Source organism: Dermochelys coriacea, chromosome 1, assembly GCF_009764565.3.
Source record: "Dermochelys coriacea isolate rDerCor1 chromosome 1, rDerCor1.pri.v4, whole genome shotgun sequence".
In the NCBI taxonomy this organism is placed as follows: domain Eukaryota; kingdom Metazoa; phylum Chordata; order Testudines; family Dermochelyidae; genus Dermochelys; species Dermochelys coriacea.
Window position 1 is genome coordinate 258,618,755 of NC_050068.2, and position 23,704 is coordinate 258,642,458.

General features: G+C 52.9%; 2 protein-coding genes across 3 annotated transcripts; one reads left to right on the forward strand and one right to left on the reverse strand.

Moving 5' to 3' along the window:
- Positions 1-1,274: 1,274 nt before the first annotated feature.
- Positions 1,275-15,715, forward strand: GALR3 (galanin receptor 3). 2 transcript variants are annotated; one of them, XM_038374773.2, is made up of 3 exons: positions 1,275-1,396; positions 11,549-11,918; positions 13,028-15,715. In XM_038374773.2, the coding sequence occupies exons 2-3, from the start codon at positions 11,569-11,571 to the stop codon at positions 14,025-14,027; spliced, it is 1,350 nt and encodes a 449-aa protein (XP_038230701.1). In that variant the 5' UTR covers positions 1,275-1,396; positions 11,549-11,568; the 3' UTR covers positions 14,028-15,715. The 2 variants fall into 2 exon arrangements, with proteins under 2 accessions (XP_038230701.1, XP_038230711.1); XM_038374783.2 differs by lacking the exon at positions 1,275-1,396 and adding an exon at positions 7,259-7,394.
- LOC119844227 (noggin-like) lies at positions 4,517-5,326 on the reverse strand. The gene has a single exon (XM_038374809.1). It carries the CDS (start codon positions 5,324-5,326, stop codon positions 4,517-4,519), a length of 810 nt encoding a protein of 269 aa, XP_038230737.1.
- Positions 15,716-23,704: the final 7,989 nt, after the last annotated feature.

Consider the following 23,704-nt stretch of genomic DNA (forward strand, 5'->3'; position numbering starts at 1 on the left):
CTGAAAACTTGTGGGGGGTTAGAGCCTGCTGTTAGTAACCATTGTACACTTAAAGGGCATGGTTCATCTTAGCCCCTCTAAACAGCTCCAGTGGCATAAAGGGGCTGGAAAGCCAGCAGATCTGGCCCCTAGGGAATTCCCCCAGTGCAGAGGGGAGCTGGCATAACAGCTCTATGCCATGCCCGTTGGCACATCACCTCACTCTAACTGCTGTAAAGGGCCCATTAGCCCTGACTGGGATGTTGGTGCCACTGTAGCTAGGGGCTTGGGGCCACTCTCCCCTCTCTGGTAATAGTTTCCATGCTGCATTGACCATTTCAAGCCCTTATGCTTAAGTTGCTGTCCTGGTCTCGGAACATTTCGCCTCCCGTGTCTGTCTCACCTGTTCCGTCTGTAGGAGGTAGAGGGAATGCAGCTCAGTAGATAGACCAGCAGCATTGTACCCCGTGGCCTTCTGGGGTCTCGTCAGGACTAGGCCACCAGTAAAATGGCTGGGTTGGTTCTCGGTACCGTTCTTACGCAGTCTACAAACAACAATCGCCATCCAGTAGAGGGTGTTGCTGCCCAATGTCTGTTCATAGAAGAAGGCTGGGGAGGGAGGGAGGGAGGAGAGTTCACAGAAGCTGTGTTGGGGTTGAGGAGATGATTGCATTTGATGGCAGAAACCTATCATTTGGATCCATTTGTTGCAATTATTACATGCCAGAAAACATGGAGCGAGGCCGGGCGCTGGGACTTGTTTGTTCAAGCTCTTTTTGAGCAATTTACTTTGCAGGAGCCAGAAGTGAACCCGAGACACCATGCAGGAGAATTTTTGGCATCGTCTTTGCTCTAAATCAGAAACCTCCCGCTTGTGTGCATGCATGCGGGTGCCCTGTGTTGGCACCGCTCTGCAGGGCAGGGCAGCGCTAACAATAGCTGGTCCTCCCTGCGTCCCTGGGAGCAGTGGTGGGAAGTGTTACTGCCCCTCTAGAGAGCAAGAGGCAGCCCCCAAGTTAAGGAGGTGCTGGCCTACACAAGGCCTGTAAGATTTGCCCCAGCCCCTTGAACTGTATCCAGCAGCAAACAGGGAGATATGAGGCCAGATGGTGCATGCTCAAGACAGCCCACCTCACTTAGGAGATGAGCAGCTATGTTTTGTCCCATGTGAAGCCTCTAGATGGTCTTTTTTTTTTTTTTACAAGTGAGAGCTCGGGCATCTCTCTTGGCAGTTCTTTATCCAGTGATGCGGCTTGAAAATGTGTTAGCTGTGCTTGTTGAAGTGCCACCAAGACACCTGTAAAAAGCGGCTGGAACAGGGAGGCAGAACTAGTCCGGTTGTTCTCCATTGGTAGCTGCTGGCCCACAAGAGGCACCAGGAGAAAGCACCTGGGCAGCAGAGCCACCGCAGGACCAGGTACAGTCCTTTCTTTCCTGTTACTTTTCCACATAAGCAATCACCGCAGTTGCCACGTGACCACTGGGCACTCAGGGGTGGGATAAGAGGTGGTTGGGGGCCTGGGAAAGGAGCTATCCAGATGATCTCTGTTCAGACTTGGTCTCCACCATGAAAACAAATGGGAGTTGCCCTGTTTTAAAATGACAAGGGGCTAAAGGATCAGGAGAACGTTTCCTCCAGTTCCCAAAGGGCTCCTGTGTGCGTGCTTCCCATCTGGTAAGCTTCAGCCTTGTGAAAACTCTCCAGTCATCAGAGCCTGCTGGCACCGGCTCTAGCCAACTCAGAGCAAAACCCCTGCCCAGGGGCACCCCTAGCTGAGAGGAGGATAGCCGTGTCAGTGCCAGCATACACAGAACAAGCCAGCTCTGTCTCATGGCCACAGAAAATGATGGGAAGCTGCCTGCCACTCAGGGGCCCCATTGTACCATGAAACCAACAGGGAGGGGCTAAGCCTCGGGGTGAGGGAGGTGCTTTGAGATCCCGAGCAAAGCTTCCACTGTTTTTGTCATCTAAGCCACTCATTATCTTCTCGCTGCCTGTATTTACTTGTGCCCTTTTCTCCCCAGTATGGGTAGTATGCCTAGCCCTGGGCTTGCCTCTGCATCTGGCGCACCGTAGTGAACCTGCAGCAACTCTTCTGTTCCAGTCCTGGGTTCCCACACAGCTCTAACAAATACTAATGTGCCCCATTCTTGGTCTGCAGCCCCCTGCTACTCCAGACCTGCTCTCCCAGTGTCCCTCAGTCCTGGTCTGCAGCTCTCCCTGCTATCCTAATCCAGCACCCATGTCAGCCAGGAATATTGCTGAGCCAGTGCACACAGGTTGATGATAGAAAGAGGAAGCAGACCGGAGAGGAGAGAGGCAGTGCCCCTTTTGCTGCTGCCAAACTCTCCCCTAGTAACAAGATCCCTGTGCCTCCTTCCTCAAGTGGCCCAGTTTAGCCTCTTCCCCCTCAACTGCCAAATCCCTCCTCAAGGGGCAGCTCCCCCAGCCCCACACCACCCAGCTGCCAGACCTGCCCAAACCTCCCCACTCCCTCTGCCACAGCTGCCTCCTCTGTCCCCTCCATCCTCCCCACTCCCCTTTAGCTGCCAAACCCTTTGCCTCCATCCAGGTCTTCCCCAACAGCTGCTCTGGTTCAAGACCCAGCGGTGCAGTTTCTGCAGCAGCGTGAGCAAAATGGGGAGATCTTGAGCAAGCAAGGGTTTGGAGAAATGAAATATTACCAACAAATAACACAAATCCCACAAATGGACGGGGCATTAACATTTAATTCACTCCAAAGCTCTGGTTCTCACGGTTTCCTGGTGTATGTCACAGTGCTGCAGATGATGCAGCTTCTCACAGCGTGCCCCACAGAAATCAGAGGGTGCTTGCTGCTCGGCAGACTACACAAGGCCAAGGCCATGCATCCCCTGCTATTCTAGTCTAGGGCTCTCCACGGCTCTGCTGATGCACCTCAGTCCTGATCTGCCGCTCCCTCCCTCCCTCCTATGCAGTCCAGTCCCTCGCAACCCACGCAGCAACACCGGTATATCTTGATCCTGACCTGCAGCGACTGTATGCCTGACCTGCCACTGTTTGCAATGCGCACAGCGTATCTCAAGCCGAATTTGCAGCTCCCCCTCATCTAATTCTGTGCCGAGGAAAAGACAGATGGCTGTTAGCAGTTCGTTGGTGCTCTGCACGGGGCAGAGCACCATCAAGCTCATTTTGTTATTGATGCCAAGGCAGCAGTTGAACTCAGAGCCCCATTAACTCTGCTCTACGCAGAGAAGTCCTGAACTGCGGGCAAATGTTTCACTGTAATTGGTATAGGTCAGGATGGAGACACAGACCAAGCCCTAGGGGAGAGCAGGGCTTGAATCAAGGTAGCCGCGGAGGCTGCTGCAGGCCCAGAGCTGAGAGGCCAGGGCTGCTTTGGGTTCATTTGTTTGGGCTGTGGCAGGAAACGGAGCCGACCCTGTCCCAAGTCCTTCACCGCAGATAAATCACGCTCAAACAACAGGCAAGCACAAGGACTCCCTGTGTAAACAGCTAATCACTGCCCTTCCTGCCTCTGGTTGTCTCTCTTCTCGCTCCTAGGTAAGGGATAGGGGACAGAGGGAGCAGAAGTGACCCCACTTTTGAGAGTCCATGCCAGTGCCCGGCAACCTTCAGGGGAAGGCTCCCATGATTAGTTCCCATGATTGCAGTGGGCTCTGGGTCAGGCCCATAGTACAGAACCCACTTCCTCCTGACGCAGCACTGCCCTGCTCTGCCACCACAGGGAACCCTCCAGCACCAGGGACCTTGGTTTGACCGAGCATCACAGCACCCACTTCCCTTTGGGATTAGCCTTACTGTGGTAGCGCTGGGGACAAGATGATGTCCTGAAGTGGGGATTCGAACCTATGACCCATAAGCAAAGGCCTAGCAGGCTCTGCCACTTAACCAAGCAGCTGTGAATAGCAAAGGGATCATTTTGGCTCCAGTTATGTATTAAATGCCACAGACTCCTACAAGTTCTTATTCTGTATTTTTATTTCTCCACACACACAGCAGGGCTTCCTTTTGGTAGTAATCGTAGCCAGCATTTCTGTAGCACCTTACCCCCATGGATCCCAAAGCCTTAGTATTATAAATCTAAACCTGAGATGACTATGGGTGCCTCTAGTTCCCATGGCACTCTGTTCCTGGCTTCATTCCCTTGGATATGGGAGGGGAGCCCAAGTTCTGGCTCCCCCTCTTCTGTAAATTTCTAGGGATCCCCAGCTTTCCACAGCCTCAGAACTTCCTCCAGGAGGATGCTGGATCCTGGCTGTAGTGGATGGAGAGATTAGAGGAGTATCTCTCTGTGATTTCTTGCTGGTCCAGGTGGAGATGAGAACATCTGGAGAGGACTCCCAGCTCTATCTGCAGTAAGGAACGTGGGTGGGGTCATGCCATCCTTCGCTCAGCCTTTCACGCCCTGGCTGTGCAGGCGATTTCAAACTGCTGCAACATGATAGCAAACCCCTGAAGGAGCACCGAGGTGGCAATGCACCCATGACCTCACCCTTCCAGTGGGGGAAGAGCCCCCTGCCCCTCACTGTCCTATTACCGACAGGAGCATTTGCAAGCAGACACTACTGGGTAGGGGATCTGCCTCCAGGTGCATTGCTGGAGAGTTCTGCCCCTGTCTATGGCTGGGTCCTTGCTCATCCAGCAGTGCCAGACCAGGAGCTTGATGTGGGTGACCTGGGCAGGACGGCAGGTCATGCCAGGAGGCCAGGAGCAGCCAGTGTGGGAGGTGTCACACTCTGTATGGCGGACCCAACGTGGCCAGAAGACAGGCCCCAGATCCACCCAGGATGAGGTCAGGTGGCAGGTGGCGCTGTCCACCAGCCACCGACGGAGGCGGTGGGCAACAGCTTGGCTTAGGTTGCTGGCTGTCCTCTCCTCAGGGGACAGCAGGACAGGAAGCTCCACATTTTCAGCCTCTTGCAGCAGCTTCTTCCGGTAACGGCTGGTGCCATCGGCCAGATCCTGACTCAGGGTGCCCAGCTGCTCCAGGCTGGTGTTGCGGCTTCGTGGATCCTGCGAGGACATCCAGAAGGGGTCATATGAGGGGCCCAGCAGCTTCAACAACCGAGGGGCCCTGAGATGCTTGGGCTTAGGGGTGTAGTGGTAGTCATTGGGAGAGCGGGACAGGCTATATGGCCTCACGTGAGCAGATGGCTTGCTCCGGATGAGGTGGACATCAGGATTGGGTGGGGTAGTCTCACTGATCTTCTCAGGCTGCGGAAGGTCCTCACTTAGGGGAAGGTCTCCCTCCTGGGAGAGGAAAGAGGCTCCAGAGGGAAGAGGCCCCTGGCCCCAGCTCCCCAGCAGCAGCAGGCAAATGAGACCTGCTTTGGCCACCTCCATGATGGGTGCAGCTCCTTCGGGGCTCCCCTTGCGTGTGTCTTGCTGCAGGCTGGCACACCGAGTTCCCTCCCTCTACCTCTCTGGTTATCAGTGGATCCCTTTGGCTGAGAGAAATCCGTCCCCTTTCCCCTCATTACAGAGTCTGATACCAGACATTGCTGCAGCTCACAGAGACACAACCAGCTATTCACAGGGACACTTCCCCCCCCCCCCCCAGCATAGGTGGGTGGATGGCTGGGTGTAGAGGCAGTGGGTGATGCCAAGTGCAGCAGGTGCAGCTGCAGGGGTATGGGTGATGCTGAGTGGTAGGATTAGAGTGAGTTTTGCTGACTGTAGAGCTACAGTAAGTGTTGCTGGGGTATTGTGGGTGCTGCTGGGTCCCACAGGTGCTGCTGGTGGTGTAGGGAAGCTGCTTGGTGGAGGGGGGGTAAGTGGGGATGTAAAGATGTTCCTGCGTGTTGGGGTGCAACAAGTCCTGCTTGGCAAGGAGGGACAATGGGTGTTGCTGGGGAAGTGGGGCTATGGCAGGGTATGGCTGAGGTAGATGTGCTGCTGGTTGTAAAGGTGTGATGGGTGCTGCTGAGGCTGTAGGTCCAGCAGTTGATGCTGGAGGTGCTGCTGGAAGCACCAACTGTTGCTGGGTGTTGGGGGAAATCTCATGGCTAAGCCCTGTTGAGCAGAGTTACCAGAGCAGGCAGCAACAAGGGGAGTGTGAGTGTGAGACAACTCGCCATGCAGAGTGAATTTGAATGGCTGCTTGCCTCGGTGCAGGACTGATCCCAGCAGTGCTTAATTTGTAATGAAAGAGGGGCCGGGGCTCAAGCAATTTTTTTATTTTAATAACTGACGCGGTAAGCCCAAATAAAGCACGGCATCCCGGCCACCTGGGAAAGCTCCCTTCTGTATGAAGCTGTACTGCATCCATTAGCCCAACATGGGACTGGGCCCATGGAGAAGGGAGAGAAGTGGATGGCAGGGGGCAGAAGGGTTAGTTGCTCGCCCTCCCCGGCGCATGCCTCTCCCAGCAGCGATTGCGTGTCCCCCAGGGGGAAGGGGAGAAGCCGTGATTGAGAGACTTTGGAGCCATCTCATCTAAAATCCCTTAGGGAGCAGGGGAATGAGAGGAGACAGGAACTCCCTGCTTGACCTGTGCCTTGACAAGGCCACGTGCCTCCAAACCGCCCCTTCTCATAGCGACAAGAGTCCTGGGGTCAGCCAGACACACAGCCTTGGGGGCCCCTCGTCGCCCTCCCTGGCTGCTTTAGAGTTTAAACCTGGGTGTTTAACTAGCCTACCCAGCCACGGGCCCCTGGGGGGCTGGAGTCCTTGCACACCCCATTCTCTCTGAGGGGATACTGCCCGGGCTGAGCTGGGCTCGTGGTGCCCTTGGCCCTCTGGTCTGGGGGTGAGTGCCACTGCAGGGCCCACAACCGGCTCTGCCTGCGACCCCTCGAGTCCCATCGCACACACCTCCCCTCCCCCGGTGCCCCCGCAACTCCTGCCTCCTGCTGGCGAAGGTGCAGCCCCTCATCCACCACGCCACTCTCGCCCCGGTGTGTGGCTGCCCCCGCGTTGCCCCCCTGCCCCCAGGGGACTCCCGGCGCCCTCCGCTGGGGAAGCTGAGCCGCTGGGGTGACACATGCCGCCGCTCTGTCCTCCCCCGCCAGGCTCGGGGTGAGCCTGGGGGCGCTCAGCCCCTGGCCCCCAGCGCCGGGCCGGCAGATCGGCCGGGCCGGGCCGGCTCAGTGGGTCTCCGCAGAGCTGCGGCCTCGGGGGGCATTTCTGCCCGGGCCCGTGGGAGCCGCCCGCCTCCTGTGCCGAGGGGGGAGGGGGCGCCGGACCCCTGGCGGGGCCGGGCGCGGAGGGCTTAACGCCGGCGCCAGCCGCCCGGAGCGGGCGGGCGGCGCCGGGAAGGAGGGAGCCGGAGGGGGCCCCGCGCCACGTGCGGGAGGCGCAGCTCGGGCAAACTCCGGGCCCCGCTGGCCCGTGGGGAGGGAGCGGGATCGCAGCGCCCCGGCCTCGGCCCCCGGCCCCCGGCCCCGCGGGGCTGCCCCGGAGCGAGGCGCAGGTGAGGGGGCCGGGCCGGCGGGGGCAGCGCGATCGCTCTTCCCTTGCTCCGAGTCCTGCCCCGTCCGCGGGGCCCGGGGAGAGCGAGCGCCCTCGACGGGGAGAGCGACAGAGCCCGCCCGCTGCTGCCGTGCGGCTCCGGGCTGGGGGGACAGGGGTCCGTGTGGGGCCGAGGGGATGCTGGGGGTGGAGCTGGGGGGACAGGTGTCTGTGTGGGGCAGAGGGGCTGCTGGGGGAGGAGCTGGGGGGACAGGTGTCTGTGTGGGGCAGAGGGGATGCTGGGGGAGGAGCTGGGGGGACAGGTGTCTGTGTGGGGCAGAGGGGCTGCTGGGGGAGGAGCTGGGGGGACAGGGTTCCGTGTGGGGCCGAGGGGATGCTGGGGGAGGAGCTGGGGGGACAGGTGTCTGTGTGGGGCCGAGGGGATGCTGGGGGAGGAGCTGGGGGGACAGGTGTCTGTGTGGGGCAGAGGGGATGCTGGGGAAGGGGGAGAGCTGGGGGGACAGGTGTCTGTGTGGGACAGAGGGGATGCTGGGGGAGGAGCTGGGGGGACAGGTGTCTGTGTGGGGCAGAGGGGCTGCTGGGGGAGGAGCTGGGGGGACAGGGTTCCGTGTGGGGCCGAGGGGATGCTGGGGGAGGAGCTGGGGGGACAGGTGTCTTTGTGGGGCAGAGGGGATGCTGGGGAAGGGGGAGAGCTGGGGGGACAGGTGTCTGTGTGGGACAGAGGGGATGCTGGGGAAGGGGGAGAGCTGGGGGGACAGGTGTCTGTGTGGGGCAGAGGGGATGCTGGGGGAGGAGCTGGGGGGACAGGTGTCTGTGTGGGGCAGAGGGGATGCTGGGGGAGGGGGAGAGCTGGGGGGACAGGTGTCTGTGTGGGGCAGAGGGGATGCTGGGGAAGGGGGAGAGCTGGGGGACAGGTGTCTGTGGGGCAGAGGGGATGCTGGGGGAGGAGCTGGAGGGACAGGAGTCTGTTTTGGGCAGAGGGGATGCTGGGGAAGGGGGAGAGTTGGGGGGATAGGGGTCCATGTGGGGCCGAGGGGATGCTGGGGCAGGAGCTGGAGGGACAGGTGTCTGTGTTGAGCAGAGAGGATGCGGGGGGACAGGTGTCCATGTGGGGCAAAGGGGATGCTGGGGGGGAGCTATGGAGACAGGTCTCTCTGTGAGTAGGGGTGCTGGAACAGTTTGTATAGTGGGGGTGCTGAGAGCCATTGAACCAAACTGTAAACCCTGGATATGATGGAAACCACTTCCAGCCTGGGGTTGCGGCCACACCCATAGTTCCAGCACCTATGTCTGTGTGAGGCAGAGCAGGCTCTGGAGTGAAAGCTATGGGGACAGGTCTCTCTATGTTGGGCACAGGGGACTCGGGGTGGGCAGGGAGTCTGTGAGGACAGGTCTCTCCTTATGGGGCAGAGAGGATGCTGGGGGGAAGATCTACAGGGACAGGTCTCTCTGTGTGGGCCAGAGGGGATTCTGGGAGGGAAAGCTGTGGAGACAGGTTTCTGCATGTGGGGCAGAGGGGATTCTGAGAGCTGTGGGGACTGGTCTCTCTGTTTGGGGCAGAAGAGATACGGGGGAGGAAGACCTCTGGGAAGATGCTCCCTCCATGTGGGGCAGAGGGGACTCTGGGGTCGGGGGGAGGGATCTATGGGCATAGGGGATAGAGAGGATTCTGAAAAGTTATCGGGACAGATCTCTCTATGTGAGGGAGAGATGATGCTGGGGGGGGAGAGATGTATGGGGACAAGTCTCTCCATGTGGTGCAAAGTTTACTCAGGGATGAGAGCTCTGGGGACAGGCCTCCTCCCTGTGTGGAGCAGAGGGGATGCTGTGAGGGGAAGAGAGGACACTGGGCGGGAGAGCTGTGGGAACAGGCCTCACCCAATGTGGGCCAGAGGTACAGAGTCAGCCCCTCGAGAGCCAGGAGTGCAGAGACAACCTACTGGAGTGAAAGAGAGGGTTTTATGAATGAGAGGGAAAGCCCTGGTCCTGGCTGGAGTAACACAGAAGAAACTCTGGGGGCTCATGGCACCCATAAAAAGTTGATCAGATGTTGCTTGGTAACAGTGTCCTTCCCTCATAATTACTGAACAACCAATGACAATTTATTCTGCTGCTGTAATAATAATAATAATAAGATCATCTGATATAGGATATGATGCTTGTGCCTCATTGGTGACATGCACTGTCACGCAATGCTCTGCTTGAGGCCATTGTGTGCGTGAAGTCCTGGAATTAACCAGACTACTCCAGTTCCTTGCTCATGTAATTGAACTTAGCTTCTTAATGATTATTACTTCGTCTTACGGTAGTGCCTAGAGGAGCCAGCCGAGACCATTCTGCTAGGTGCTATATACACACATAGAGAGAGACAGTCCCTGCCCCAGAGAGCTCACAATCTAAATTGACAGGCCAGACGAAGGGTGGGAAGAAGGGAAATGGGTGCACAGTGGGACAGTGACTTGCTCGAGGTCACAGAGACAGGAGTAGAACCCAGGTCTCCTGATGCCCAGGCCTGGGCTGTGTCCCCTGGACAAAACTGCCTCTGCTCATACAAAATTGGTCATTTTGCTAATTCATCCCTGGATCTCTGATTACTTCAACATGGCAAGAGGCAGCCATCCCCTGGTGTGGGACACCAAGTGATCTCTAGATGCTGGCCCCTCCCCTGTATAGAACAGTGGGGACCCTGGATTGAAAGAGAGAGCGCTAACCCCTCTTTGGTGTTGGACAGAGCAGAGGGAGCTGGACTGGAGGGTGCTGGGGCCATGCATGGTGGTTTGCTCTTGTAAGGTAGGGCTGACTGTCCCGCCTAACTTAGATGGTAGAACCCCTCGGCCGAGGAGACCTCCCTGCTATCAGAGCTGGTTAGGCGATGCTGTGGGGATAGAAGGTGTAGTGTCCCTTTCCCCGCCCCCAAGGGCTGCCTCCTCCATCCCTAGGGGTCTCTGCTGAGCCCCTGTCAAAGGAAAGCTGAGATTAAAACTCACTAAAACAAGAAATCCCAAGAGGTTTAACGGCTTTGGGAACGTAATGGAGTAAAGGGGGTCAAGTGGTGCCTGGCAGAGGCTCTCCGCACCAGCGGCTGGTGTCACCGTTGGTACTTGCACCCTTGCAGTGTTGGCTGGTGCAGGAGGAGGTCTTGGATTCAGCACAGCCAGGGTCCCTGTGGTGACCTAAAGCCAAGCAAATCCTGACTGCCTGATCCCAGTAGAAGTCCAGCCAATTACGTCACAGTGGATGAAGGGACTTGGCATCTCTTGATGTCATCATTAAATCAGCTTATTGGATGCTGACATCTAATGGCAGATGGGACCTCAGGGCCACAAGGGAGCGAAAGGCCCTGTTCTTAGTTTAGCAGGGTGTCAAAGGCTATGACCCTCCACTGTGCTCTGATGTGACAGCAGGCCAGGGTTCGACTCATAGTGACCAGCAAACATACTGCAGTCTCACCCCAAACGCCACTGCCCCTCAGTCACCTCACTGGGGTTTCCCTTTGCATGTGTTTGCTCTGGCCAGAACTGGCCCTTGGTTTTGTGGGGCTCTATGTGAAGTGACAACTCCTGCACCACTCAGGTTCAAGCCTCACCTCCCTGTATCTCCTCCTCCCTGCCTGTGACCCCTTCAGGCTGTAGCAAATCCCTCTCACCTCTGAGTGAGGCTCTGTGGCTCCTGGGGATCCTTCCTCATACGGGCCAGGAGATGGAGCCAAAGTGCAGTTTTCTAAGCCGGGGTAGGAAGAGCTGTTATGAAATTCACCCCCTGCCACTGCCCTTGGGCGCCAGATTCAAACGGGACCACAGACTGGGGACCATGGATGGCGCCCAGTATGATGGGTCGGTGGGAGTGTGAAGTGAGACCCTGGAAGGGCAGGGATCTATGCAGTTGCATGGGCCTAAAGTCACCACTGCTCCTTTATAGTACTATAGCCAAAATGCACACTATGGCCTCTCACTGGGAGGCTCATAGGTTCGCCTTGCTGAGACACCACAAAGGGGTGTTCGCTCCAGCTAGGCGGAGTGAATAGGAGCGGGGCTGACAGTAGCTGCTGTGTTCTCCACTGAGAGGTGTTCTTGAGCTGCTGGCACCCAGCGGACACTGGAGATGCACAGTGGACACAGAGGACCTGCTGTTTTTCTCTCTTCCCTCCCTTGCCAGGCCCACTCTCTGATGGGGAGATGCCAGAGAGCTGGAATGCCTCTTCCAACAGCCTGGAGGTGCGTGCTGCAGGCATCATCGTGCCGGTGGCCTTCTCCCTCATCTTCCTCCTGGGCATAGTGGGGAATGGACTGGTGCTGGCTGTGCTGCTGCGTAATGGCCAGGTGAAGTACACCACCACCAACCTGTTCATCCTCAACCTGGCCGTGGCGGACCTCTGCTTCATCATCTGCTGCGTCCCCTTCCAAGCCACCATCTACACACTGGACGGGTGGCTCTTCGGCCCCTTCGCCTGCAAGGCTGTGCACTTCCTCATCTACCTCACCATGTATGCCAGCAGCTTCACCCTGGCAGCCGTCTCTGTCGACAGGTGAGCAATGTTCCCTCTAATTTCTGACAGGCCGTGTGCACAAAAAATTTCTTCTGTGCAAATTGTTGTGCTTCTGTGCAAATTTTTGTGCGTGCGGCGATTTGCCGTGTGCGCGGGGTTTAGGATCTGTGTGCGCGCGCACTGCTTAGAGAGTACAGTGCAGGTGAGCCTCCTCCACCCATCCCCACTCACGCTTTGGGTCTCTCGCTTCAGTTCAAGAGACTGGATTGGCATGGCGAGGTAAGTGTAGGTGAAAAGCAGACCCCACCCGTGTCTGTCAGGAGCGGGCACAACCCGCCCAGGACAGGGTCACTGTATCTGGGGTTTGATCCCCGGTGGCCATTTGTCACTGCTGTGCATTTCTGACCCAGTGGCAGGCCGTTGCACAGAGCCATGCTTGTGCTCTTACCCTCAACCACAATCCTAGCAGATCCACCCTGACCCATTCCATAGAGCACCCTCACCTTCCACCTCCATCCCCTCCCTTGACTCATTCCACAAGTCTCCCTTCTCTGCCAACCCACAGATCTCTCCTCCAAGCTCCCTCCATTCTCCCTTCCCCCTATAAACCTCTCTCGTTATCCCTCTCCCCCATTTCCCTTTCCTCTCTCCCGCCCTTCTCTGTTGCTCCTCACCTCCTGCTCCTCCTCTCTCTCAGCACCCAAAACAAGCTCTCCCACAGTCTGTTTACCCAGCCCTTTCTCTTCCTCGCTGGGGAGAGGTTGGTTTGTTCTTCCAGACGGGAGTGGATTGAGGCTGGATTTCTGCTCTCCAAACTCATCAGTCCCCCAGGCCCAATGCAGCAGGGTGCCAGTGAGGAAACTAGAATCTCTCCCATGGCTGACTGAGGAGGACCAAAGAGTCCATTGAGTGGAGGAGGGATTGGGGGGAAGAATGCTTGGGTGGTGGAAGAAAGAAAGATCAAATTGACTAGGGGGTTCTGCTTAATCCTCCCTCCCAAGGGGTGGAGGAGGGAAGATGAGAGGCCCCACTGGAGACAGCACCTGGGAGGGGGTTGCATGGAACAGCAGGACAGTGACAGTGAAGTTCCTTTGCTGACTCATTTGTTTTGCTGTTTAAACCCCACCTCACCCCATCCCACCCTGCAGGTACCTGGCCATTCGTTACCCGCTGAAATCCCGGGATCTCCGGACCTCCCGGAATGCAGCACTTGCCATCATAATGATCTGGACCCTGTCACTGCTCTTCGCAGGGCCCTACCTCAGCTACTACCAGATTGTCCACTACTACGGGGTGCCCATCTGTGTCCCCATCTGGGAGGACCAGCGCCGGAAGATCCTGGACATCCTCACCTTTGTGTTTGGGTACCTCCTGCCCGTGGCTGTCGTGAGCTTGGCTTATGCCAGGACCATCAAGTTCCTGTGGACCTCCGTAGACCCTGTGGAGAGGATCTCAGAGTCCCGTAAGGCCAAGGGCAGGGTCACCAAGATGATTGTGGCTGTGGCCATACTCTTCTGCCTCTGCTGGCTGCCCCACCACCTGGTCATCCTATGCTTTTGGTTTGGCTACTTCCCCTTCAACCGAGTCACCTATGCCTGCCGCCTGGCCTCCCACTGCCTGTCGTATGCCAACTCCTGTCTCAACCCCATTGTCTATGCCCTCATCTCTAAGCATTTCCGCAAGAAGTTCAAGCTGGTCTTCACTTGCCTCCTCTTCCAGAACAAGAGCAGGAAGAAGAAGAGAGCTGGCAATAAAGTCCACGTGACCAATGTGGCCAACAATGCTGCAGGTCTGTATGGAGGGACCACCGAGGTCACCCAGATCCAGGAGGAGAATGCCAGGTGCTGCCAGGGCCCGCTGCGGAAAGATGCTGAAGACACCCATCTCCCTGAGGCATGGACTCATCAGCTACAGGACGCCACTGTCTCTGCTCAGAGAGGACTGCTGGCTGAAGAAAGTTCTGTAACAACTGGCAACCCACTGGCTGTGACATCACCAGGAAGACCTCAGGGCCTGCTGACCTCCACTGATAATATAAACCAAGAGGAGAAACGCATAATCCAGTGGGAGAGTCACCCTTCCACCCCTGTGTATGCAAGCAGATGGAAGGATGTAGCCATTGGGAAATTGCACTGCAGTGATGGCTAATCTTAACATTATCAGCTGTGGCTTTTTTATGATCATTCCACCCTTATCCACTTCCCTGTGCCATTCTTGTGGGAGCAGTGGAATCCATCAATGGAAATTCAGAAAGTAGGAGCATGCTAACATAAAAACAAGAGACATGGAGAACTAGACACAGCATGATCACTGGGGAAAGGTCTGGACTCCCACTGTCCTGGGCACGATATTGAAAATATGTGGCGAGGAGAAGGGGAAGGAGTTTTACTACCATGTGCGATATGACACCACACAATTAACGATGTGATCTAGTGTAAGGCACTGCCCACATGTTGGGGTTCAAAGATCTGAACTTCCCTCTTGAGATTAACTAGCCCCTCGATAAGCCCTGTGTGTGTGTCTGTTGCTCACAGTCACCCAGGGGGTATTCCCCCTACACATTTAGGCCTACGTTTTCAGCAGTGCCCACTAATTTTGCGTGGCATCTTGGTACTGAAAAATTGAGAGGAGCAAAATTAACGTATCCTGTTTGAAACCATATGCTATGGTGTGGGTATCAGAATGCTGGGGGGAGTGGTTGGAAGAATATGTGTGCGTAGCTATGTGTGAAGAGAGTTAGTCATTTTGTTTGGGCTAGGGATGGGAATACGGTGTGTGTGTGTGGGTGTGTGTGTGTGTGTATGTGAAAGAGAGAGAGAGAATGGCGCAGTTCAAAACCTCCATCACTGGAAAAACTGGGGCAATGTGTCTTAACGTCCCAAGCAGTGGAATTCTGTTCCCCGCCTGGGTGTCTTCTCCTCTCTAGTAATTCCCAGCAGGTTTAGGCCGTTCTCCAAAGCTAATCCTCCTCCCCCAGCTACTCCACTCTGTATCAGAGAGGGCCTTGTTTGCAATCCTAGCCCAAAACCCCAATTGCAAGGAAGTCGGCAGCTCATATCAATATCTTCTTATACTAATTCTACCACCATCACTATTATTAAAATGATTTATTATATAGCAAGTAAAAAATGGAAAACCTGGTATTATTACATCTCAGTGTCCCCTCCCATGCATGCTGATAGACTCATAGAAGCTTGAGATGTAAAAGCTCTGTTAGTTTATTAAGTCAGTCTCTTCCCTCCACCCTGGCAAAGCAGGATTATTTCCTACAGGACACTTCCTAGTGTTTTGTCCACTCTAGCTTTACACGTCCTCACTACTGTCCTAATGCTCCTTTGTCTTCATGGAAATCTCAAATGGCTGCAAGGCAGGTATGGGAACAGGATTGGTTAGTGGAGTGGAATCATGGGGAAGATCTGGCTTAAGAAATGGGCCCCTCTGTTTGATAACTACTGGCACTGTATCCAAAGTTAAAGAGCTGTTCCTTTGCTTGAGCCCCCTGGCCTCAGTGCTGTCACATTGGAACCCTCCCTTGTTCCTGCAGCTGTTCCCCTGCATTCCCACCTGACCCTGCAGTCCCACTGGAATGTTTCATTGTTAAGGCAGCTGGATCACTCAGATTTATACAACACCGCCTAGCCCCTGACAAGAGAGTGGCTGACATCCCCCAGTGCTGACCCAATGGGGGAGAACACAGTGGGGTGGGATGTAACCTGCAGGGTTTGGGGCAAAGGGGATTATTGCTTATGAGGAGCTGCTGGGATTTCTCTCCTGTGTGAGATTAATAAACCTTGGTGAATTTCTTTGCCTAGTCTGGGTTCTTCCTTATTCTCTGTGCTCCAGCCACACTCACTTAACACAGTCGGGATTATTTCCCTATTTGGGACGGGGGAAAGGAGCAATCAGGGATTATGTGAGCTCCCTGACCTGCTTTCTGATGAGACTGGATTACTAACTACTAAAAAATTGCCCCAACACATACTGTATAGTTATATGTAGGGGGCAGGTCCGAAAATTTCAGGAAGGAGCTGAAAGCATCACTGGAATTCAATAGAGAGTCATTGGAAAGATAGGTTTCAGAGAAATGCATCCGATGAAGTGAGCTGTAGCTCACGAAAGCTTATGCTCTAATAAATTTGTTAGTCTCTAAGGTGCCACAAGTACTCCTTTTTTTATTGGAAAGATAGAGTCCTAGATTCCAAGGCCAGAGGGGACCATTGTGATCATCCAGTTGATCTTCTGTATCATGCAGTCCACAGAACTTCCCCAGAATAATTCCTCTAGAGCAGATCTTTTAGAAAAACAGCCACTTAAAAATTGTCACTGATGGAGAATCCTCCATGAGGTAAATTGTCCCAATGATTAATTACTCTCACCATTAAAAAATTATACCTTATTTCCTGTCTGAATTTGTCTAGCTTCAACTTCCAGCCTTTAGATCATGTTACACCTTTCTCTGCTTGACTGAAGAGCCCATTATCAAATTTTTATTCCCCAGGTAGATATATAGAGACTGACATCAAATCACCTCTTAACCTTCTCTTTGTTAAGCTAAATAGATTGAGCTCCTTGAGTCTGTCACTATAAGGCATGTTTTCTAATCCTTTCATCATTCTTGTGGCTCTTTTCTGAACCCTCTCCAATGATCAACATCCTTCTTGAACTGTGGGCACCAGAACTGGATGCAGTATTCCAACAGCGGTCACATATGTGCCAAATACAGAGGTAAAATAACCTCCCTACTCTAACTCAAGAATCCCGTTTACACATCCCAGGTTTGCATTAGCCCTCTTGGCCACAGCGTCACATGGGGAGCTCATGTTCAGCTGTTTATCCAGCAAAACGCCCAGCTCTTTTTCAGTCACTGCTTCCCAAGCTAGAGCCCCCCGCATCCTGTAAGTGTGGCCTGCTTTCTTTGTTCCTAGTTGTATACATTTAGCCATATTAAAATACTTCTTGTTTGTTTGCACCCAGATGCATGAGGAGAAAAGGAGAGGCAAGGGCTTGATGGAGGGCTGAGGGAAGGTGAAATACATCATTTGATGCAGTTCCTAGGCAAAGCAACAAAGAGACTAGAAGATGGGGGAGTTTGCTTTAATTCACACTGACAAGCGATGGGATGCACTGAGAGAGGAAGCAGAGTCGGCTAGGGAGTGGAGGAGAAAATCAGAGTTAGGAGAAACCCTGCACACAGAAAGCTGTACATTCTGACAGGAGTCTTAGTCCCACTCACGCCCCTTCACATGGGGTCATGCTCTTGCAAAGGCCGTTCGAATGGCTAAGGCCCCAGGAGCAACCTGCCCTAAGCCAGCTTTCTCTGATGTTTCAGGCCCCAGATCAGCACAACTGGCATTTTTGATCAGCACAGCAGAGAACTCGGAGGCCAGAAAATTTCCCAGAGCAAGAGAGCCTTTGATCAAAGGCCTGGAAGCGAGATCAGTGAACACTCTCAGCTAACAGCAGGGGTCTTTTCCCGCAGAGAGCACCTGTTCCTGGGGCCACAGCGAAGGAATTCTAACAGAGGTTACACACAATACTCATGCCACAATACTGACTGATTTCTACAGTGCCTACTCTCCGAGGATCCCAAAGCACCCTGCTGGCTTTACAGGGTACTGATCTGTAGCAAATGCTTTGTAACTCAGAAATGCAGCCATTTCTGGGGTGAAGGCTGTTCCAGAGCATACAGGAACATTACACAACAGAGCAGGAAGAGGGGAATCCCATACTCAATTGAAAATTAAATGTTATGGACAGAATGTAATGAGCAGAATTGAAATTAGGCTAGAGAATACTGGGGCTAACTCCCTGGTAGGCCAGAGGGACATGGGGGCATGCTGGGAAGTGAGCCAGCTGTATGGAAGCACTCTTTCCCCAGTCCACCAAAGGGAAATGGTTGTGACTCTCTCCTGCTCCTAGGCAGGGGCAACTGGGGGGCGGGTTTCTTTAGCCAGAAAAAGAAGGTCTGGGCAGGGAGGCTTAGGATCTGTTGGCCTAGCAAGGAGTCTGGGAGGTAGCGGCTGAAAAAGCCAGGGAAAGAGCTGGGTAGCTCAAGAAGAAGAAGGGGGAGAGAGTGGTGGTGTTTGAAACTTGTTTGGGAATCCCTGAGATGGCAAGGGCTGCAGGGTACACATGCTAGGGGAGCAGCCCTGCACTCAAAACTGGGAGAATTTGGGGAAGGGGCAAGACTTGCTGGGCATCTCTATGAAAACAGGTTTCAGAGTAGCAGCCGTGTTAGTCTGTATTCACAAAAAAGAAAAGGAGGACTTGTGGCACCTTAGAGACTAACAAATTTATTTGAACATAAGCTTTCGTGAGCTACAGCTCACTTCATCGGATGCATTCGGTGGAAAATTTGTTAGTCTCTAAGGTGCCACAAGTACTCCTTTTCCATGAAAACAGGCAGACAGACAGACACACAGAAAGCTTCTGAGTCTCAGAGTGCAAGGCCCTGGGAAATCCTGAGGCAGCTTTTGAAGAAACAGTGGACACGGTCCAGGAAGAATCCATAAAAAAGACACCCAGTCAACGAACCCTAAGGAGGGGATTGTGCTTTCCCTGGAGAGGCGAGGCCTGAGGAGGGAAATTATGGGCCCGTGGGGAAGCAGTGATGGTAGCCTTGTGGTAGGAGGAGTTGGGAGAGTCCTTGGCTAGGCTTGACACCTCCCCAGGGCTAGTGCCTTTGAGCTTCTCTCTTACTCTGACTGCAATTAAAAACCTGCGGCTGGTCTGGGCCAGCCAGGGGATGGGGGGCTGTTTAATTGTAGCATAGATGTCCGGGCTTGGCCTGCAGCCTGGGTTCTAGGCCCCTGTGAGGAGGGAGGGTCCCAGAGCTCACACTGCCGTCTGAGCTGGAATGGAATGTCTACACTGCAATTAAACAGCAGCATAATTTGAGTCAGCTGGCACGGGCCAGGCGCAGGTGCCTAACTGCAGGGTAGACATACCCTAGGCCAAGGGCTCAGTACTGTAGCCAGGCACAGTTTGTCAGGCTCTCACAGGAGCATTTTGAGCCAGGGAAAAGACTAAGTTAAGGTTTTGGCTTTAGGTTGGACCTCTTGTTTGGCCTTTCATTTGTCCACATGGGGGTATGTGCATTTTGGCTTAGCTGGAGGGCTAAACTAACCAACAACAGGGAAACAGCCACAACAGTTGCAGTCTCACAGCAAAAGGGCTGCAAAGCATCAGGCTGCAGGGACTTAGCAGAGAGCTGGCACTGCACCCCAGCCCCCCTCCACACTGCTGTCTTCCCCAACAACGCTTTATAGGGCTCGTTTAAAAGCAAGGATCCTATGGCTACTTTAGAGGGAAACACAGCCCACAAGAGAAAAAATGAAAACTCAGTGCTTTGTGCAGTGTGTGAAATCCCTTTGACTTCAATGGAGCTGCACCAGGGCTGAATTTGGCCCAGGCAGAGAGCGCTAAGAAGTAAAGGATATTGTAGAAAGGAGAGGAAAGTGAGTTTCTATAAGAGCAAAGGTGCAGAACTCTAACAAAGCATCAATTTAAAATCTGGGTTTGGTTCCAGCTCTCCCACACATTTCCTGTGTGACCTTGAGCAGGGCACATCATTCCCCCCGTGCCTCCATTCCCCATCTGTATGTGTGTGTGGGGGGGAGGGTGTGTGATAATACTTCCTTTCTCCCATTCTCTGTCTTGTCTGTTTAGGCCCCAATCCTGGGACCAGCAAAGCAAGTGCTCAATTTCATGGAGATCAATGTGATTACTCATGTGTGTAAAGATCAGCACATATTTTTCAGGATTGGGGCCATAAACTGTAAACTCTTTGGAACTCATGGATGTAGATAGAGCCTTGTACAATGGGGCTCTGATCTCAGTTGGGGCCTCTGGGCATTATTATAATAAAAATTAAAACAAAAACCCAACTGGCCCAGTTGTCCACTCAGAGATTCATATGCACTTGCATCAAGGGGAAGCTGTGTACACAGAGATGTGATCAGGCCCCATAATTGTTTTTCAAACTCTCCCAATTTGTCCTGCAACCCAGAGAGCGTTCTCTGTTCACAACTCCCCCCTACGACATACCCCTTTGTCTGATCCAGAACAGACTCCATACACCCAGGACTCTGTATGCTCCCTGACAACCTTGTCCTAAATTCTGTAGCCAGACCCCTGGATTCTGTGGCAATATAGCACAGCAGATTCTGCTGCAGGTTCAGATACATGTTTGCATTAAAATTAATCTGAAAATGATTATTGCATTCAGCATGATAGTCTCCCACTTGTTTAATTAGCTATTGAACTTAATTAGTTTTACACTGCCCTAACATGTTTAATTTTTTAACAGGCTGCAGATTTTTGCACTGGCAATGCATAAATGAATTCTAGATGTTCTCAGGTTGGAAGCAGGAGGTTTTGGCAGCTTGGCAGGGGGCAATTAGGAGGACTGTAGGCTCCCTGGAAGGCATGGGGAGCAGTTGGATACTGTGGGATAAAGATATCAGCTAGATGTTTCTGCTAAAATGATCTATTGATTGCTATTGTTCCAGGCTGTATGCAGCACGCACTACCCTGCTTTACACTCAGTGCATATTTGGCTAGTTTTCTTTCCTCCCGTAAGGCCTGGAGACTGAATCTATTTGAAACAAAGGCTTAAATTCCGGAGCAAGCGGTGGATTCTGCAGTGAATTCCACAGCTGCAGAATTGCAGAGTACAGACTGTCTTGTCTCATTTGGTCAACGTGACCCGGAGCACAGGTAAACAAACCTGCAGTGTGGGATAGCAGTTGGCAGACTGCCAATCTAGTGGGAAGGGGCAGTGTGTTCACATGAGCATTAGTCCACACTAACTCAATACATGATGAGCTTAATATGCTGTCAAAGTAATTATGGAATAGGTGTTACCTGGCCAATTAGTATATTCTGAAGCATGGCATGATACATTGTGGGGATGAAGGTCATTTGACTGCATACTAATTAAGTTAATGCAGTTGAAACCCTCTATGCAGACAATACCTAAATGAAACACTAATGGGTTAGTTTTAGTTAACTCTGATAAGCATTAGCATCAGGCACGCTGGAGTGGATCCTGCAGAAGCAGACATCTGGGGAACACAGCACTGGACTGGCACTCAGGAGACCGCTTCTATTCCAAGCCCTGCACTGACCCGCTTGAGCTTTCTGTGCCTCTAATTCCGCACCTATAAAAGGGAAACACTGATACCTCCCCACCTGCATAAAGCCTTTTAAGATCTTTGGAAGAAAAGCAATTTGCAAATGCTGAATAATATTAGTAGCAATTGTGGCTGGGAGTGAGCAGGAGCCAGACAGACACAGAGATGAACAACGGAAGAGCAAGAAAAGCAAATGAGGGAAATTGGTTAATGATTCATGGGCACCACCTGTTTGGGGATCATTCCACCTCACCTCATCATCATGGGTCTGTGTGAATAAGCAAAGGGGGCAATGGGAAAGAGATTCCCTGGAGAAGCTGGAGCGAGGGGCTCCTCGGGCAGAATTACAGCTCCTTGTAGATGGCAGAGAATCATCAGTGGTTGGCCAAAAAGGAACCAGGGTTGGTCTAGGATAAGCTCTCACAGTCTGGATGTCACAGAGGGGTGTAACTCTTGTGTTGTCCCAGCAAATCACTCCCACTGTGCTAGGTGTAGGATCTAATGGGGGTGGGGCATAGGAGTGGCTCACTGGGAGTAGCTATGCTGAGGTTTGTGCTGTTTTTGAGTTACTAACATCAAGCCACATCCTAGATAGGTTTCAGAGTAGCAGCCGTGTTAGTCTGTATTCGCAAAAAGAAAAGGAGTACCGGTGGCACCTTAGAGACTAACAAATTTATTAGAGCATAAGCTTTCGTGAGCTACAGCTCACTTCATCGGATGCAATCCTAGATAGGGTGAGTTTAGATGCTAGCTCTGGTGAGAATGGGCTGCAGGCTGAGCCAGTTCACAGTAGTCATGGAAATCCAGGACTGGCTCTTCCCAGAGGTTGCAGCTAGCTTCCCTTATAGGGGCACAGGGATCCGGCTCCATCTCTACAACAGTAAATGAGAATAGCTTCAGAGTGTGCTGCAATATTAACCCCTTGGGTGCCTCTCTGGGATGGGGTAAGGATTGTTATCTCCATTGCACAGATAGGGACTAAGGCACAAAGTCCTTATCCAAGCCCACTGAAAGAAGGAAAGGCAGCAATGGGACTAAAATATGGGTCCTCATTGTTACTAACACTGGGGTCAGTCCATTGAACCACATGACTTACCCTTTGAGGAGGACACAAAAATAGCTTGGACCTTTCCTGCTGGGTTTCACTCTGAAGAAGTGTCCATTTTTAATAAGCTATAACAGACACAACCATGATACTAGATTATGACACTGGGGTAGAAAAGACCACATGAGCACTGGTGGTCCTGATCTCCTATCCTCTCCTACTAGAGCTGTGCCTGGGAGTTCCTTATGATTAAGTGCCTGGCTTGCTCCTCCCAAATCCCAGATCCACCCAGCTGGGTAGTGTTAAAGACACCCTACCCCCACCATCCTCTTCCTGGACAAACAGCTTAACATGCAGGGAAGAGCTCAATGGCTAGCAGAGGGTAGGGAACCATTTCCTGCTGCCTCTCCAATCCCATATGAGCTGAGGGACTAGAGGTGGTCTATGGTTCCCCCTTATCAAGGTGAAACTACCCATTAAATTCAGGAAAGTGGGGGGAAGTTATCTTTGGTGATTGAAATATGCTGTGGTACCTTCCAGGAGAAAGAAGGAGAGTTCATGACCTGCCTGCCATTCCAGCTATTCACATGTAAGTTAATGAAGGGGCTTTGAAGAGCATATAGTCAGTCAAGTAGTTACCCAGGGGGAGAAGGACTGGCCTAGTCTCTATTAACAACTAACAGAACTGGCAGGACAAAGCTAAAAAGGAAACTATGCAGTCCATCCCTCACCTCTGACTTGTGCATTGTTGTCCTGACTGCACATTTGCTCATACTTTTTCCTGCCTGATCTTAAAACTCCCAAATGATGAGGTGTTCATAACCCTTGCAGGCTCTTCCACAGCCTAGTAGAACTGTCTTAGAAAGCTCTTCCCCCTCATTTCCAGCCAACCAAACTAATGGCTGTGTTTGGGATTATTTTTTCACTTGGATGTTTTATCGTGCACTTTTCTCCTGACCTTATGCCTCTGTTTCTGATCTCTGGAGGTCTCTTGGTATTATTCCTCTGTCCTCACTAAGGTCTGCAGCTCATCTGAATTAGTAACCTCTGTAAATGTCATTAACATGCTACTTATACCCTCCCTCTGCTCACTAACAGAGATGGGATGCAGTCTCAAACTCCATCCTGTTTGCTATTTATTCCCATTATTCTTTGTTCAGGGCTCCTTAGACATTCATCAGTGCATGTAGTCATGGTGATCTCCAAAGTAACTTGAATGAATTCTGAGTAAGGATCTGATGACCATGTGGGGGATCAAGTTATAATGTCCCAACTATATTATAGTATAATAATACCTAGCTCTCATACGTAGAGCCCTTCAAAACCATTTTTGTGGATTGGATGCGGATCCAAACTTTGTATCCGCTCAGGGCTCTACTTATACAGCACCTAGATCTCACAGCATTTTACAAAGGCATTCAGAATCATCATCCCTGTTTTACAAATGGGGAAACTGAGGCACAGAGGCAATATGACTTTCCCAAGATGACCCAGCAGGTCAGTGGCAGAGATGGGAATAGAACTCCAGTCTCCTGAGTCCCAGCCCAGTGGCTTGTTCATTCTTGCTTGCGTGCATAAGGCCAGCCTGTGTTTTAATCATGTTTCTGATCTGTGTTACAAACCTGCAAAGATTACTGTAAAGTGAC